We start from the raw sequence: 19746 nt of genomic DNA on the forward strand, positions 1-19746 counted from the left end.
GACATTTTATAAACTATTAAATCTAACTAAGTCATGAATTTATATATATATATATATATATATATATATATATATATATATATATATATATATATATATATAATCTAAAACTAAGTTTAAACAATATTTGTATCTGTATTCTGTACCAGGTGTGATAAATATAATAATCAAGAGACCCCTGGGCTTCAACTACCAGTCTGGGCAATGGGTCAGGATAGCCATTCCACAGCTAGGCAAGGGAGAGTACCACCCCTTCACACTGACATCCGCCCCACATGAAAAAAACATCAGCTTACATATAAGAGCTGTTGGACCATGGACCAATAATTTAAGGCAGTTGTTTGATCCTAACAATCCTAATAAAGTCAGCTTTCCTAAGGTAACATTTTTTTTACTTTCAACTGCAAATTTTAAAATTGAATGTACATTTTAAAAAAAACAGTTTAATCTAAAACATTTAATTTTATAGTTAAGCATTAATCTTCAATGACATCTTCCTATTTCAATTTTTACCTCCCCTAACCCCAAACTTAAATTGAAGACACGTTGGCTGAAAATTGCAAATTTTTTTTTTATTTTAAAACTTTGTTGTCTTTCTAACACATTTAGTGAACTCAGTCAATATTGACTTATCCATTTCTATTGCAATATATGGAAAAAAAAACTCTTTTAAAAATGCTTAATAACTGCTAAAATTTAGTTTTTAAGAATACATTTTTAAAATACAAAAGTGTGTCTTCACATTTTGACCCCCACCTGCTCCTTATACATTGTCACAGAATCTTAACCCCAACACACACACAAGCATGAGTGTGATTCCATTTGAAGGCAACGACTTTAGCAAAAAACAATTCCTTATTTAATTTATTTAATCATTTGATATTTATGTGAATAAATGTTAGCATCAAAAGAGTATTTCTCATCCATTCTGAAGTACCCACATGTTGAATTTAAAATATTTCAACTGTTTTAATTGAATAAATGAACATCCATGATTGTCTATTGTTAGGCTTATATAGATGGACCATTTGGTGAAAGCCACCAAGACTGGTTTAGATTTCCTGTCTCTGTGTTGGTGGGTGGAGGAATTGGAGTCACACCTTTTGCCTCCATCCTTAAAGACATTGCTCATAGAGCCAAGGATGTCAGCACCAGGATACCATGTCAGAAGGTGGGGAGTCATGATTATATTTTTAAACAAACATGTTTTCAGTGTTCAATATTATATAAAATAACAGTGAAAGCTAAAGGTTTTTCAATTTATTTTTAGTAGTTTGCCAAACACTACAAGTGTGTAGTACACAAACACACATAGTGACACAAACACACCTAGGGACATAAATGACCATTGGGAGTTTAAAACCTTAGGAAATTGTGACCAATGCTTATTGACATCTGCAGAAAGCACACAATTTTGTGAAATCAACATTTGCACCAATAAAACTATGGCTGTAGTAAACCAACACATTCGGAGTTTCACTTCTTAAAGATGTAGAACAAAAACACACATTGAAAGGATAAGTTAGGTCTACATCATGTAGTTTCCAGTCTCTCTTTTTATCAAGTTTAGTTTATTTTGTATATATTCAATGGTCTGCAGAATATTTGGCAAGGATGGCAACAATTTTATAAGAAAACATTGTTTAGCCACAATTAGAAATGAATTTTACTTCACTTTAAGAAAATATATATTACCTATTCCCTTTGATGTGTAACAAAAATAATTATAATTATTTATAAACAAGTATATTCATCTTGAGAACTGCAGAGTTTTGAATGAACGACTGAGATCGTACTTTAATTATTTATTGTGTTGTCTTTATAAAAACAAAAGGTGTACTTTGTGTGGGTGACGAGATCATGCAGTTAATTATTTATTGTGTTGTCTTTATAAAAACAAAAGGTGTACTTTGTGTGGATGACAGAGATCATGCAGTTAATTATTGATTGTGTTGTCTTTATAAAAACAAAAGGTGTACTTTGTGTGGGTGACAAAATCATGCAATTAATTATTTATTGTGTTGTCTTTATAAAAACAAAAGGTGTACTTTGTGTGGGTGACAAGATCAAGCAGTTAATTATTTATTGTGTTGTCTTTATAAAAACAAAAGGTGTACTTTGAGTGGATGACAGAGATCATACAGTTAATTATTTATTGTGTTGTCTTTATAAAAACAAAAGGTGTACTTTGTGTGGATGACTGAGATCATACAGTTAATTATTTATCGTGTTGTCTTTATAAAAACAAAAGGTGTACTTTGTGTGGGTGACAAGAACCCAGCAGAGTTTTGAGTGGATGACAGAGATCATGCAGTTAATTATTTATTGTGTTGTCTTTATAAAAACAAAAGGTGTACTTTGTGTGGATGACTGAGATCATACAGTTAATTATTTATCGTGTTGTCTTTATAAAAACAAAAGGTGTACTTTGTGTGGGTGACAAGAACCCAGCAGAGTTTTGAGTGGATGACTGAGATCATCAGACAAGTTGAGGCTGCAGACACTCAAGGATTTGTTGATGTCCAGATCTGTATCACACAGCTCAAGGAAAAGTTTGACCTTAGGACCACTATGTTGGTGGGTTGACTTAATGGTCACTTAATTTAGCACTACAGTTACGATAAAATTACCTGATAAACTTTCGTCCTTATTCCTTTATTATTATTAAAGTGAACAGAGTGTTAACAAAAAAGTTAATTGTTAAAATCTAGATTTTTTAAAATATTTTTTTATTAATTTTAATATACCTAATATTATTGAGTATTTTGTGTCTTCTTCTTCTTCGTTCTTAATTATTAGTGTTGAAGGGGATTGAGATTTATCTGCCAGTGGGTTTGAACTCGAGACTTTGTTCGAATTTATCATCCATGAGCTTTTTGCCGACTCAACCACGCCTCCAACACAATTAAGCGTTACGTGTCAACTGATTATGCGCCATTGAGGCCATTGACTCCGATTTCAGCCTGCTTTTCTTTTTGGATTTGCTTCAATAGCCTTTGTCCAACCAAGAACAAACTACAAGGCAGCAGTTGTTTTAATTTTGGAGTTGTCTCTCCTAGAAGAGTGCCTGTCCCCAGCTAACGAGCCTCATCTGCCCGAGGGTTCGAACTCGAGACTTTTCGGCTTAGCAACCATGAGCTACTCGACCACGCCGACCCCTGTATTTTGTGTAATTAAGCATTTTATTGTTTGCAATAAATATGTTTTGTACCTCTATTTTTTGTAAGTAATAGTTTATGGTTTTTAATTCTTTTTCCCCTAGTATATATGTGAGCGTCACTTCCAGAAAATTGCTGGTGTGAGTATGTTTACTGGTCTTAGAGCAAAAACACATTTTGGCCGTCCAAAGTTTCAAGACTTTTTTGAAGCCATCAAATTTGTGCATAAAAATGTAAGTGTTCAAAAACTGATATCTTAAACTCATAAATTAGTGTACATTATAAATAATAAATAATAAACTCAAAACATATTTGAATATTTCTAAAATAAAAATAAAGTTTTGAGTGACATTTTATAAATGAATCTCCTAAAACAAGATTTTCTTTTTGAATTCTGTCATGTTTAGTATTTTCCTAAATGTATAAATGTTCCTACAGGTCCACCAGATAGGTGTCTTTAGCTGTGGCCCTCCTTCTATGACAAGAAATGTCCAGCAAGCTTGCACTGAAAACAACTCCTACACCGGCCCTTCACTGATCCACTACTTTGAAAATTTTTAAAATCTGATTGGTTACAATGTTTTCAAAGTAGACCTACACAGCAATAGAGATCTGGTTAAAAATAATTTTTAGTATAATTTTGTGTTTGAATTTCATATTTTGATTGCAAAACTCTTATTCAGTTCTTTTAAAACTCAAAATTCGTATTGTTTACAAAATGAGGCCTAGTTTTATAACATGGCTTTAAATACATACTTTTTAAGTTTGATCTTATAAAACATTGTATATCTATATTTAATTAATTATTTGAAAGACTTAATACATAGGATATTTTGGAAAGGGTGTTTTTAAAGCTACTCCAATATTTTACAAATATTTTATGAAAATTTAAGTTTTTTTTACTTTTAGTTTGTGTTCTAAAAATTATAATGCCAGTTACATATTAAATATTAAACAAGTATAATACTCATCCCACTGCTAGATTGTAGACAACACACAAATGTTTGGACTATTTGTCACATTATTTTGTTTTGCTTTGTGTTTTAGAATTTTTATTATGTAAGTTACATATTTTATTAAACATGTGATTTTACATCATAATTTTTTCAACTGTTTATTTACCTTTCATAATTGTTTTTAATTTTAACATTACCAGTGAGAAAATTATTTCATTTTCTTATTATATATTTTAAAATGCTAATCTTGTAACACAAATATAGATTTAATAATTTTAGTTTAGGATTCATCACATGATAATTGTGTAGTCAATCCATATAAAGTTTTTAGCAAAGGCAGTCTGCAAATAGTTTCAGAATAGCTAGAAGACAAGGTTTAATTTTGTTGGAGTTCGTAAGAAATAATTTTTTCCTGCAATAATTTTGTGTTTGAATGTTGACTTATTGTTTGTATTCAGTTATTACATCAAACCATGTTTTTCTACAATGTGATCGTAATGAACATTACATAAATTTATTAAAATATTAGACCAAAAAGAATCAGAAAATCATCATTTCAGAACATAAACATTTTCAGGTAATCTATCGTTTTGGGTACGTAAAATCGCCCGCAACTTGTAATGTGAAAAACAGGTGACTCGTTAAATTTTAATAATTATTTCACATTTTATGATTTTTAAAATACAAAAATGTTTCCTTGTTTCATTTATGTACCTGTTTTTAAATAATTGAATTAAAACTTTTCCGTAATAAATGAAGACTAGCCATGTTTCCAACCAGTGTTTCTTCCAGACTTTTTTCTTCAGGGGGGCACTTGAAATTTTTGGGGGGCGGTAGACTTTCTTCGGGGGGACGGACACTGTTAAAAGTATATATTTTCTATATAAATTATATAAATTTCATTTCGTTCGGGGGGGGGGGCGGAAAAAAAATTTCCGGGGGGGGGGGGGGGGCAATGCCGAAGAGATTCAAGGAAGAAACTGTGTTTCCAACAGATGCAACCATGCTCATTTACTATAGCAACCATCTTGTTTAAGTTTTATTTTTATAAGCTTATAGCGCAAGATTCAGGGGGAAGCCACTCTATTTTACAAATGGCTGCTGTTTATATAGCAAATCTTGCTATCAGATACTGCTGTTTAAAGTTAATTTCTGGCCTATATCGATATATTATTTAGCCATTGATTTAGGTTTATTATTCATTTATCTATAATATTTGACACAAACATATCACAATATACTTCTATTAAAGCCTTGACAATGTGGTAACGTTTTCGTACATTAAAAGCCGCGGGCGATTTTACGTACCCAAAACGATAGATTACCCATTTGCAAAAATATTTCAATTTAAATGTTAAACCATCTTTTGCACATAAAAATAATGTTTTCTTTTTTCTTTACTCTGAATTTTCGTTTTTGATTTTTATTTGAGGTCATTTGTTTAGATAATGTTATCCTTTTTTTAATCAAAACGATGAGTTTTGTGTTCAAAATAAATACATTTTAAATTTTAATCATTTTCTGAAAATTAACATTTACATATTAAAATTAATTATTTCAAGTTTGAAAAAATAAGATTCAATGTTTGTTTGCAGCCGCTTGTGCCCTTCTGAACTACCCTCTTTAATTCCAGAACACATGACAGATCACATTTTCTTCCTAGATCTAGTAATTTTATTTAGATCTAGATCTAGACATCTAAACTCTAGTATGTGAGGTTAGTTTTTGTGATGTTCGCGTCATAACTCAAAACTTCGAAGTAACGATAACTCCAGTTATTTATGTCTTCATATTGTCAACTTATTTACAGTTACCGTTCTTATCCCACTCTTGCAAACATTTTTTAGCGCAATTTCCATTCTGGAGAATTGCGTTTATTAACCCGTCATTTCTGGATGGATGAATGGATGGATGGATGGATGAATGTATGAATGTGTGTCCGCAGCTTTAAGTCGTATCTCCTCCTCAACGAAGCAATATCGAGGACTAGTTCCAAAAGCAATTATGTTAAGCAAGTTACGAGGATGAGCATAGGCCATAAAAATTCCGGGTTTCTTTCATGGATTTCCCGGAAAAGCCAAAAAACCTCGAAAAAATGAAGTTTTTGGCCCATATCTCGGCTACTAGCCCACTTAGCGACTTGAAACATGTACCAATCGATTCCTGCCATAATTTAGAACAATATTGCCGAAGAAAGTTTTCAAAAATATCCTTTCGTTCGGTCACAAAAATTTTTTTGAATTAATTAAAATTTTGACCGAATTAGTAGGCATTTTTTCCAACCACACCACACGCGTCATCACGTTCAATAGCTACGCCATCACGTTCAATGGCTGCGTCATCACGTTCAGTAGCTAGGCGCGCAATGGTTTTTAGTCATGTAACTCTATTGTAAATAAAACATGTATTTTAACCAATGGTCTTACTAACCCTGCTCTTGATTTACGCTACGACAGAGCTATTTTTAGATAACATAAGGAAATTGCGCTTAAATGTCACTAGACTTTTTAATTAACTTGTTTTATTAAAAACTCCATGAAAATGAAAGTCGTCAATGTAAATGTACATACACCTGTACATGATTGAATGATTGAATAAATGTAGCTTCAAAGTCTTAAACAATAAATTACTCAATATTTGTTACTTGAATACAATCTATACAAATAGGCGGAATTTCCATAAAGTTTTAATGTGTAATAGTAATATGTGTGCGTTCATTCGATCGCACTATCACTTGTACGATCTCTGTCAACAAGATTTGACTAGCTGATTATGTGTATGCATTTATAGCCACTGCCTCGAGTCATGTCTACCATGTTTAAGACCAGGAACTAAATTTGTGACGTCTCCCCTCACTACAATCATCACTATGTAAACAAAACACCTTTTTTTTCTTCAAGGGACGCAACCACATTATACATAATACAAGGGACGTAACAATCACTAACAAAACATGTTACATGTAGTATTAGCTATACATTGAACCCTTGACTTCAGTTGATAGAAACTGAATTGTTGCAAAAATAAATACGCTCTTAATTGTTCTAATAAGTCACGTAAAGCTACTATGTTGATTTTTTTTTTAAATTTCACATATTGGAACACAATCCTATAAAGTTAGATCTAAAATATTTTTTTTAAATGGCCATAGCCTTTCTGAAACATCAATAGAACTTTAATTGAAGTTAACAAGCAGATCTTGCTTAACTAGGTGCTCATTACAGTATTAAAGATGTCTGTTTAACAACAAATAGGCTTCATCAATGTACTAATAATCAATAATTTCATGAGATTTTTTATTGGAAAAAAAAAGAAACTATTTATTAAAATAGCTCGGGGTCCCTGTGTCCACCTTTGTTACCAGTTTTCTTCCAGACTTTTTTCTCCGGGGGGGAGGGGGGCATTTAATATTTTCCCGGGAGGGGGGGGGGGGGGCGGACACTGGTAAAAGTGTGTTTTCTATATAAATTCCATTTCGACTTAGCCCCCCCCCCCCAACAAAATGGAAATTATATAGAAAACATATAAGAGATGCCTGGAAGAAACTGTTTGTTACAGGGATGTTACGCCACTGCCTCGAGTCATGTCTACCCTGTTTAAGACCAGGAACTAAATCTGTGACATCTCCCCCACCCCTCCCCTCACTAGAATCATCACTATGTAAACAAAACACCTGTTTTTGTTTGTTCTTTTTTCACAGCATCGCCCTTATAACAGGATGTACTGTTCATTTATTTCTGATTAATCTAACCGGATTTGTTTAAAGCGAATCAATTCAAATCTATTTACTTTATAATCTTATTTTACAAGCTACCCAAGTTTATTTTTTTACTTCAAATAAACATCATCCTGATTATAAGTGCATGTCCTATAAAGTTATATTTATCCACCTAGAAAATGTAAAATGTCTATTTCGGTTAATTTTGTTTTTAAAACATGAAAATATATTTATAAATGTAAACTTAGGTTGCTTGAAATGTTATTACTTTTTCCTAAATCATCACGTTCACCCTATCACATCTAGTACCTAACGGTTCACATTTTTGTTACTGTGTTCAATGTGAGGAAGTTAGGCGTGGATAAAGAAAATTGATACGATTAAAACATAAAATTATGAAAATTTCAAGTTTTGACAAAAACAATAATTATTAGATGGAAGCCTGTATGTTTCAATGGTAAAGTCATCGTTGGGTTATGGATTTTGTAACGGAATTTATAATTTTTTATGGATTTTACATACGGAAGGGGTTAAAGTTTAGCAAAAACAAATTTGCGTTTCTATGGAAACCTCTCTGTCTAAGCGAAATGGCAGATGTCGAGAAACCTACACATGTAACCAGACGTCGAGAAACCTACACATGTAACCAGACGTCAAGAAACCTACACATGTAACCAGACGTCAAGAAACCTACACATGTAACCAGACGTCAAGAAACCTACTCGTGTAACCAGACGTCAAGAAACCTACTCGTGTAACCAGACGTCAAGAAACCTACGCATGTAACCAGACGTCAAGAAACCTGCACATGTAACCAGACGTCAAAAAACCTACACATGTAACCAGACGTCAAGAAACCTGCACATGTAACCAGACGTCAAGAAACCTACCTACACGTGTAACCAGACGTCAAGAAACCTGCACATGTAACCAGACGTCAAGAAACCTACACATGTAACCAGACGTCAAGAAACCTACACATGTAAGACGTCAAGAAACCTACACATGTAACCAGACGTCAAGAAACCTGCACATGTAACCAGACGTCAAGAAACCTACACATGTAACCAGACGTCAAGAAACCTGCACATGTAACCAGACGTCAAGAAACCTACCTACACGTGTAACCAGACGTCAAGAAACCTGCACATGTAACCAGACGTCAAGAAACCTACCTACACGTGTAACCAGACGTCAAGAAACCTGCACATGTAACCAGACGTCAAGAAACCTACACATGTAGCCAGACGTCAAGAAACCTACACATGTAACCAGACGTCAAGAAACCTACCTACACGTGTAACCAGACGTCAAGAAACCTACCTACACATGTAGCCAGACGTCAAGAAACCTGCACATGTAACCAGACGTCAAAAAACCTACGCATGTAACCAGACGTCAAGAAACCTACACATGTAACCAGACGTCAAGAAACCTACACATGTAACCAGACGTCAAGAAACCTACACATGTAACCAGACGTCAAGAAACCTGCACATGTAAGACGTCAAGAAACCTACACATGTAACCAGACGTCAAGAAACCTACACATGTAGCCAGACGTCAAGAAACCTGCACATGTAACCAGACGTCAAGAAACCTGCACATGTAACCAGACGTCAAAAAACCTACCTACACGTGTAACCAGACGTCAAGAAACCTGCACATGTAACCAGACGTCAAGAAACCTACACATGTAACCAGACGTCAAGAAACCTACACGTGTAACCAGACGTCAAGAAACCTGCACATGTAACCAGACGTCAAGAAACCTACACATGTAACCAGACGTCAAGAAACCTACACATGTAACCAGACGTCAAGAAACCTACCTACACGTGTAACCAGACGTCAAGAAACCTGCACATGTAACCAGACGTCAAGAAACCTACACATGTAACCAGACGTCAAGAAACCTACACATGTAACCAGACGTCAAGAAACCTGCACATGTAACCAGACGTCAAGAAACCTACTCGTGTAACCAGACGTCAAGAAACCTGCACATGTAACCAGACGTCAAGAAACCTACACATGTAACCAGACGTCAAGAAACCTACACATGTAACCAGACGTCAAGAAACCTGCACATGTAACCAGACGTCAAGAAACCTACACATGTAACCAGACGTCAAGAAACCTACACATGTAACCAGACGTCAAGAAACCTGCACATGTAACCAGACGTCAAGAAACCTACACATGTAACCAGACGTCAAGAAACCTACACATGTAACCAGACGTCAAGAAACCTACACATGTAACCAGACGTCAAGAAACCTACACATGTAACCAGACGTCAAGAAACCTACACATGTAACCAGACGTCAAGAAACCTACACATGTAACCAGACGTCAAGCAGAGTTTCTTCCAGGCATCTCTTTTTACCGCCCCCCCCCCCCCGAACGAAATGAAATTTATATAATTTATATAGAAAATATATACTTTTAACAGTGTCCGCCCCCCCCCCCCCCCCCCGAAGAAAGTTTACCGCCCCCCCCCCCCCCCCGAAAATTTCAAGTGCCCCCCCCCCCCCGGAGAAAAAAGTCTGGAAGAAACACTGACGTCAAGAAACCTACACATGTTACCCTTCGTCTGGTATCAAATATAATGTTGAAGTTAGAAGTATTTAAGTTCATCTCTAAAGTAGACATGCTGAACCAAGATCGTATTCTTCATCTACCTCTGCTTAGTTTTTTTAAATTATAAAATTGCCCAACATGGCCAACTGCCACCGACTCCGGCCTACTTTTCTTCCGGTTTTGTTCATCAAAGAACAGTTTGCAATGCATCTTTTGTTAGATTCTGTAGTTTTCTCTCATAGAACGGTTGATATCCCCAGCTATCGAATTTTTGAACTTTTCGGTTTGGCAACCCTGATCTTTATTGACCCGACCACACCGACCCGCAACAACTTTTTCAGCTAATTTAAATGAGTTAATTCTTTTATCTCAAAATATTTATTTTATGACTTGGGCACTTTTAGCACTGAGGTCTTCATTTGTCTACTTGTGTTACCAGCCGTTAGATAATGACAGGCGGAAGTGAGATGACGTATCTTTGAAGTGAACGGATATCTGCTCCAATTCGCTGGGGAAAATCGTACAACAAACTCGCCTCTATCTTTAAGTGGCTTTTATTGCATGCTATTAAAACATGCACTTAAGGTTATAGAGTCTCACCTGTAGATTGGGGTTTTTATTTTTTTATTTTATGGATTAAAATGGAAAATCCACTTTTTATTTATATGTGACGTGGAGAGTGTAAAAAAATCAACTTTAGAACTTCCTTTCTGTGTTTATTTATATCGTTGTGAATTTGAGCACTTTATAAAGGTTTGACGTCGAAATGCGAAATTACCTTCCTCCCTGAGGCAAGTCTCCTCTATCTAAAATATCTATTATAAAAGTTCGAATCAATAAACGCGGCATTCTGTACAACACCTGATGTAAGCAGACTGAGTACGATTTGCACAAAAACTGTGGGTCTATGATTAAAATTTAGAGCTGATTTACGAGTGAGTTTTGTAGCAGTAGAAAAAATACGTCCAGTAAACCTAGCGTAGTTTTGATTAAAATGTAGCATCCATGGAACCATCTTCAACATGATATACTACATAGTTGGACATTAAAACAGTAGCGGTGGTTGTGTATCTAGTGTCAGCAATTGATGTCGTGTATGTGTTTGTGTTTGTGTGTGTGTGGGGGGGGGGTCAAACATACAAGCTATCAAATGCCTATCCGTTTTTGTGCTATATCTCATTGTGCCTTTAGGTTAGGGTGTTATCAACCTGTACCATATATTAAAATTGAAATTATTTATGGACATAGCCGTAAGTATCTGTAAGTTCAAGCGCTGAAAAAAAAGAGCTCCAAGTTACAAAGAAGTCAAACAGTCTAACCCGACAGATAGGCCACGGTCTGATAAATACGTCTATAGGGTGGATTTACTCTGTGTTTTACACTCTATACGTGTGTATTTTAATGAGGCGTTTGAACTGTCCCATCCCTCAGTGTTGAAGATGAGCCAACAGCTGAACTAGCCTATCGAAGTTTTTCGGTGTAGGCTATAGAGTGGTTAAAAATAGATGCAATAGAAGGCTGGGTAAAGACGATGGTAAAGTTAAAGCTTTTGATTGCACTTTTATGTGTAGTTCTCTTGCAGGCATGCCATAAACGTAAACTAGTTAATGAAAATAGATGAAGTGTAACTACGAGGTAAAAGAAGGGTTGCAAAATATTTACAATTATGATGTATACTGTATATTAATGTAGCCTATACGAAAAAAACAGCAAGAAATATGATCCCAATAAACCTCGGATATGTTAATTATTACTATGTTGAATGTTTGTATATTATTATCTATGGGTATATGTCAATGCATTTTTGGCTATGTTGGCTTTTGGGTGTATGTCTACCAATGTTTTTTCTATTTTGGCTTAAATGTTTATGTTGGCCGAAGGATGTATCGGCTATCTGTGAATGTTTGTAATGTTGGCCTATGGGTGTATGTCTATGAATGTCTGGATTTTTATGTAACTTTCTATGCCGATTATCACCCTTCTCTGTGTTTATCTAAGGCATTATTTGTTTGTCTGTCTGTTGCTGTCTGTCTTTATTTTACCATTCTAGTTTGGTTCATTTGACTGGGCAAATATGAAACATTATATATATATATATACTAGCTGCATCCCGTGCTCCGCCACGGTAAATCTTTTTAAAATATACCAACTTTGGAACAGAACAAAACAAACAAAAACACATCACAAACACAAACAAAACACAACCACAACCACAACACAACCACAAAACACCCACAACACAACCACAAAACACCCACAACACAACCACAAAACAACCACAACACAACCACAAAACACCCACAACACAACCACAAAACAACCACAACCACAACACACGGTAAATCTTTTTTAAATGTACCAAGTTGGGAACAGAACAAAACTAAATACAACACAAACGAACGCAAAGAAAAAAAAAACGAAAAAACAAACACAACACTCATAACATAAACACAATTTAAATACAATCATAAAGGCATATTGCTCACAGTCTAGCCCGTAGCGCCAAATCGCACCCTTTCCGGTGATTTGCACCCCCCTCAAACTTTCGATTTGCACCCCTGTCCCCCCGCCCTAAAACTTTCGATTTCCACCCCCCCCTCGCGCAATTTTTTCCAACCCACTTTGGCGCCCCCTAAGGTCGGCACCCGGGGACATATGCCCCCCCCCCCCTCGCTACGCCTCTCCTATAAAACCCGAAAGATAGAATAATAATTAGAAAACTGTATAAATAATAGGCAGTATCTATAATATCCGTGTTTTACCTACAATATTTCACTTTATCCATTCACGCATTTTTTTTCCAGTACTTTAAATTTTAAAAATTTACAATAGAGTTTCATAACTAAAACCATTGCGCACCTGATGAACGTGATGACGCGTCTATAATAGTGCTGAATAGCTGATTAAAAATTATAAGTAATAAACAGTAGGGCCTACATTCAGTGAATAAAATAAATAAAAGATTGCCTTTTATCAATCCATGCTAATTATAATTTTCTAACAATAATTTACTCTTACACATCCGGATAATTTGCATTCACATTTTGCTAATTATATTATTGCAACACTAATTCCTTCTATGACGACCGTATATTTGCATTCACATTTTTTATTAGCGTGAGTTTAATGTATTTTTAAATTACCTCTTTTGTCAAAATTAGAAAAGAGTTAAATTAATTTGATTTTTCTACGGTACTGCCTATTATTTATACTGCCTAAATACTGCCTATTATTTATACTGTTTTCTAATTATTATTCTGTCGGTTTGCGGACAAGCTAGGGGTTTTATAGGAGAGGCGTTGCGATGGGGGGGGGGGGGGGGCATATGTCCCCGGGTGCCGAAAATTTGGAAAAAATTTGCGAGGGGGGGGGTGGAAATCGAAAGTTTTAGGGCGGGGGGGGGGGGGAGGGGTGCAAATCGAAAGTTTGAGGGGGGTGCAAATCACTGGAAAGGGCGCGATTTGGCGCTACGGGCTAGACTGTGAGCAATATGCCTTTATGATTGCATTTAAATTGTGTTTATGTTATGAGTGTTGTGTTTGTTTTTTCGTTTTTTTTTTTTTTTTTTTTTTTTTTTTTTTTTTTTTTTTTTTTGCGTTCGTTTATGTTGTGTTTAGTTTTGTTCTGTTCCCAAGTTGGTACATTTAAAAAATAGTTACCGTGGCGGATCAAGGGATGCAGCTAGTATATATATAATGGTTTAGCTTCCTGGTTGTGTAAGATTAAGGAATCACGTTCGCAAAACATTTACAGCTTAAAATTTCTTCTTTCAAAGAAAAGTGCTTCAGATATCCTGTTAAAGATTTCTTGCTTTTTTGTCATCATCACGATCTACATACTTACCTTCGAGAACAAATTTGTAACAATAGCAAGTCGGTCGGGGTGGGGTGGGGACACCATAGACAAGAAAAACATGTTTCTAATTTTAAGTTAGTTTATTCGTGAATATAAAATGTCACTTTACATAAATGAGTGTCTGATTTATGCTCAGGGTGGTGGGGTTGGGGAGATTTAACGAGGTTTTGGGTATTTGAAGTTTATATTTGGCGGGTTCAAGGAATACCTGGTACATCTAGTAGACACGAAGTACCTGGGAACAGGGTGACACCGGGAAGTTGTTTTGGGTATTTACCTTGTTCTTTATCGTTACCTGAGTATTTAAAGGCATGGTAGTGTCTGGAGGTTATAATTGCACAATACTGGGTGGTTGAGATTTATATAAAGTGGTCTTTTTGTTGTAAACTCAGGTAAAACTATCACAAGTCTAGGCGGGTATAATAAGAAATTGTGTGTGAATAATAATTTTTAAAATATATCACTGCATTACTTCCCTTTACTACTTCTCAAAAGAGAACTATAAAAGAAATCACAGTATATATTTATACTACTTTTTTCTGCGTTTAGCTGCAAAATATAAATTTGGAATTGTTTCGGAACTTTTTACATCAAATAGCATTTATATTTATACACGAATATAGCTAGGTGTTATACAACAAAAATATTCCTGGTATCTTTATATGGTCAGCCCACCAACAATAGTAACATGATGTTGCTACTGGAGGTCTTTATGCTTGCGTCCACAGGTAGGTTAATGCTTATATATATATATATATATATATATATATATATATATATATATATATATATATATATATATATATATATATATATATATCTGCCTTAAGGTATTTGATTTAACACGTTGGCTATATGAGATCTCTATAAAAGAAGTAAGTTTGATCTCTTCCAACTCTGTTGTACAACACAGTGGTTAATTTTTACAGTGTTGTCAGCCCTGAGGTGTGAGGAGGTGGAGCGTCACCCCAGTGATGGTTGGTACAACAATCTACTGCACCCTGACTGGGGGGCTATTGGTGAGTACAACAATCTACTGCACCCTGACTGGGGGGCCATTGGTGAGTACAACAATCTACTGCACCCTGACTGGGGGGCCATTGGTGAGTACAACAATCTACTGCACCCTGACTGGGGGGCCATTGGTGAGTACAACAATCTACTGCACCCTGACTGGGGGGCCATTGGTGAGTACAACAATCTACTGCACCCTGACTGGGGGGCTATTGGTGAGTACAACAATCTACTGCACCCTGACTGGGGGGGCCATTGGTGAGTACAACAATCTACTGCACCCTGACTGGGGGGCCATTGGTGAGTACAACAATCTACTGCACCCTGACTGGGGGGCCATTGGTGAGTACAACAATCTACTGCACCCTGACTGGGGGGCCATTGGTGAGTACAACAATCTACTGCACCCTGACTGGGGGGCTATTGGTGAGTACAACAATCTACTGCACCCTGACTGGGGGGCCATTGGTGAGTACAACAATCTACTGCACCCTGACTGGGGGGCCATTGGTGAGTACAACAATCTACTGCACCCTGACTGGGGGGCCATTGGTGAGTACAACAATCTACTGCACCCTGACTGGGGGGCTATTGGTGAGTACAACAATCTACTGCACCCTGACTGGGGGGCTATTGGTGAGTACAACAATCTACTGCACCCTGACTGGGGGGCCATTGGTGAGTACAACAATCTACTGCACCCTGACTGGGGGGCCATTGGTGAGTACAACAATCTACTGCACCCTGACTGGGGGGCCATTGGTGAGTACAACAATCTACTGCACCCTGACTGGGGGGCCATTGGTGAGTACAACAATCTACTGCACCCTGACTGGGGGGCCATTGGTGAGTACAACAATCTACTGCACCCTGACTGGGGGGCTATTGGTGAGTACAACAATCTACTGCACCCTGACTGGGGGGCTATTGGTGAGTACAACAATCTACTGCACCCTGACTGGGGGGCCATTGGTGAGTACAACAATCTACTGCACCCTGACTGGGGGGCTATTGGTGAGTACAACAATCTACTGCACCCTGACTGGGGGGCCATTGGTGAGTACAACAATCTACTGCACCCTGACTGGGGGGCCATTGGTGAGTTGCTGGAAGGGTAACCATTTAAGCCAATTGTGTTTTTTTTAGTTGTGGTGTTGATTTATTGGTGAATTTATTAAGTGGTAGCTTTTGTTTTATACCATAAGAGTGTAGGGCTTGTTGGCTAAAGGGAGTTTGTTTTCTAGTTTTACCTTGAGTAGATCCCATCCCTGAGCCAGTTCATTGTACTCCCCCTCCCCTGGGAAATTTACGTACGCTTTCACGGAAGTTTCATGAGCACTCCCCCCTCCCCCGGAGAAAAGAAAGAAACCTTACCTGTTACTGTTTATAAAGCCATATTAATTGAATTAAAACTACGTGAACTCCTTGATGTAATATTACAAAATAGCATATAGGCCTACACCCAGTTTCTACAATATAAAATTACCATTCAACGTTGCAGTTTACCTTTACAAATGTATTTTTTTCCTTGCGTTGCCTCGTCAGATATTTCTCGTCAGATATTTCTCGTAAGATACTACAACAAATTAACTAAATGTGTTGTGTTTCTCTACCGTCGTCAGACACCCACCTGTTACGCCGTAGCCCCGTCAACTACAGTGATGGCGTGTACGAGCCTTCAGGCGCCAACAGACCAAACCCTCTGGACATCAGCAGGATAGCTTTCAACGGGACCAATCATCTCAGCACAGTTAGAAACAGGAACGCTTTACTTGTGTTCTTTGGTAATTTTCTTTCTTCCAAGTTATCAAGTTTGTTTCCTTTTTTATGTTACATGCTTTCATTTGTCCTGTACTGTCCCTGTCCTATCCTGTCCTGACCTGTCCTGTCCTGTCCTGTCCTGTTCTGTCCTGTCCTGTCCTGTCCTGTCCTGTCCTGTCCTGTCATGTCATGTCATGTCATGTCATGTCATGTCATGTCATGTCATGTCATGTCATGTCATGTCATGTCATGTCATGTCACGTCGTGTCGTGTCGTGGCATGGCATGGCATGGCATTGCACGGCATGCCACATAATGCACGGAGTATTTATGTCATAAATTAACAGAATAATTTTATTGATGTGAATTTTAAAAAACAATCAAGTTTCTATTATTCTATTCGAATATTCCAGGCCAGCAGCTGGTTGAGGAAATAATGGACGCCCAGAGACCCGGATGTCCGATTGAATACTTCAACATTCCCGTACCCAAAAACCACAAGTACAACCCAGACAACAAGGACGATCTAGAGTTGCCGTTCTTGCGGTCTCGCTACGACGGAAGGACGGGATACTCGCCAAATAACCCGAGACAACAAGTAGGTCCAGCTGCCACAACTTTATCCTTGTCCATCTGATTTCAGTATGTCTGGGGTTCAAATCTGGAAGTCCATGAGGCAAATGAAATAAAGTTTACGTTTTTTTGTGGTTCGACATATAAAGGGATAGTGTAGTAGCTTTTACTTTCGATAACATGAGTCAGATACCCATCAGGGCTCAGGGGTCCTACGTTCACGAGCCCGGGATCCGAACTAAGACTTTCAAGCTAGCAATCTTGCGCTCTACTTGACAACCACATCATCCAGTCGGGGGTCCAGCAGACAAAAATGTGTGTCATGACACAGCAGTGTAACGTGGGTGCTCACACGTTCTCTTCAACTCGATCTTTTGTTTTCTACAAACTTTATTCAGCTACAGCTGGTTTGGTTGTAGAACTGACGGTCTCTGAGTGACGGCATTGTTGAATAGTAGAGCATACGACTGTTAACCCGAAAGTCTCGGTAATCAGAGTTTATTTTAAGTATCTCTTTGGAAGAACGTCTGCCAGTGTCACCACCCTCCATCCCCTCACCCGCCGAAAATTTAAGTGCCACCTACCCCGGAGAAAAAAAGTCTGAAAGAAACACAGCTGGGCATGGTGCTGACAACACTATCCACCGAAATAGGTGAACTTTATTTCACTTGCCTCATAGGCTGTCAGGTTTGAAAGGGAATTATATTTTAAATAAACCAGTCTGATAGCCAAAGTTTCCAAAGTATTTAATTTATTATTTAATAAAACGCAAAATTCATCCTGCACCTAATTACTCACAATCATATCCACGCTTTTGATTATCATCGAAAATCGCGTCATCTTATTGTCATCTACGTCATACTACTTTCAAACACCTCATTTCAGCTAAATGAGATCACCCCCTACATAGACGGGAACCTGGTCTACGGGGCCGGGAAATCCGTTGAAGACACCCTCCGGTCCTTCAAGAACGGCGAGCTACTGGCAGATCACGAAGACATCAAGAAAAGTTTCCCGGCAAAAAACGACATCCGGTTGCCGTTTGCCAATCCTCCGTCACCAAGAGACCATACAATGAGGCCCGTCAGCAGGTTTAGACGTGAGGGATTTTTTAAATATGATTTTAATAAGAAGAGCTTGATCTCGTAAACATGTTCCCGAAAATCTCATACGTATAATGTATCAGATCTTTAATACTGTATACAAGTTTCCAGAACCTTAGTCTCATACACAAGTTCCCAGAATTTTTTTCTCACACACAATTTTCTCTGAATTTCTCTCAAATACAAGACCCCAGAAATTTCTTCTCACGCACAATGTCCCTGAATATTTGACTCACTTACAAAATCCCTGAATATTTGACTCACATAGAATTTCCTAGAAATTCTTTCTTTTGGGCAGTGGTTCAATGCTATTTATGGACGACCCCTAAGTTGGTGAACAAGAATTAAATAAGCTCCGGCTGACGGTTGAGTTTTTTTCTTGCAGGATTTGGGAACCCGAGGACCCACGAGAACCCGTTCATTACGTCATTAGCTGTTGTGTGGTTCAGGTACCACAACGTCATCGCCAGAGAGCTCAAGGCCAGACACCCGGACTTTAGTGACGAGCAGCTGTTTAATGGTGCCAGGAAGAGGGTCATAGCACAGTATCAGGTGTGTAAATAGGTCATAGCACAGTACCAGGTGTGTAAATAGGTCATAGCACAGTACCAGGTGTGTAAATAGGTCATAGCACAGTACCAGGTGTGTAAATATGTCATAGCACATTACCAGGTTGTAAATAGGTCATAGCACAGTATTAGGTGTGTAAATAGGTCATAGCACAGTACCAGGTGTGTAGTACAATATCAGGTGTGCAGCACAGTACCAGGTGTGTAGCACAGTACTAGGTGTGTAGTACAGTACCAGGTGTGTAAATAGGTCATAGCACAGTATCAGGTGTGTAAATAGGTCATAGCACAGTATCAGGTGTGTAAATAGGTCATAGCACAGTACCAGGTGAGTAAATAGGTCATAGCACAGTATCAGGTGTGTAAATAGGTCATAGCACAGTACCAGGTGTGTAGCACAGTACCAGGTTAGTAGCACAGTACCAGGTGTGTAGCACAGTATCAGGTGTGTAAATAG

General features: G+C 37.4%; 1 protein-coding gene across 1 annotated transcript in view; it reads left to right on the top strand.

Annotated features, from left to right (window-relative positions):
• Positions 1-3769, top strand: part of LOC131955013 (dual oxidase 2) — a 29628-nt gene extending 25859 nt beyond the window's left edge. Inside the window, exons 30-34 of the mRNA XM_059318891.1 lie at positions 150-379; positions 1010-1171; positions 2422-2577; positions 3263-3391; positions 3597-3769. Of these exons, the coding sequence (XP_059174874.1) occupies positions 150-379; positions 1010-1171; positions 2422-2577; positions 3263-3391; positions 3597-3719 (800 nt within the window). The 3' untranslated portion in view covers positions 3720-3769. The remainder of the gene's footprint in view (positions 1-149; positions 380-1009; positions 1172-2421; positions 2578-3262; positions 3392-3596) is intronic.
• Positions 3770-19746: the final 15977 nt, after the last annotated feature.

Source organism: Physella acuta, unplaced genomic scaffold (assembly GCF_028476545.2).
Source record: "Physella acuta isolate Inbredline_101_S28 unplaced genomic scaffold, ASM2847654v3 ptg001047l, whole genome shotgun sequence".
In the NCBI taxonomy this organism is placed as follows: domain Eukaryota; kingdom Metazoa; phylum Mollusca; class Gastropoda; family Physidae; genus Physella; species Physella acuta.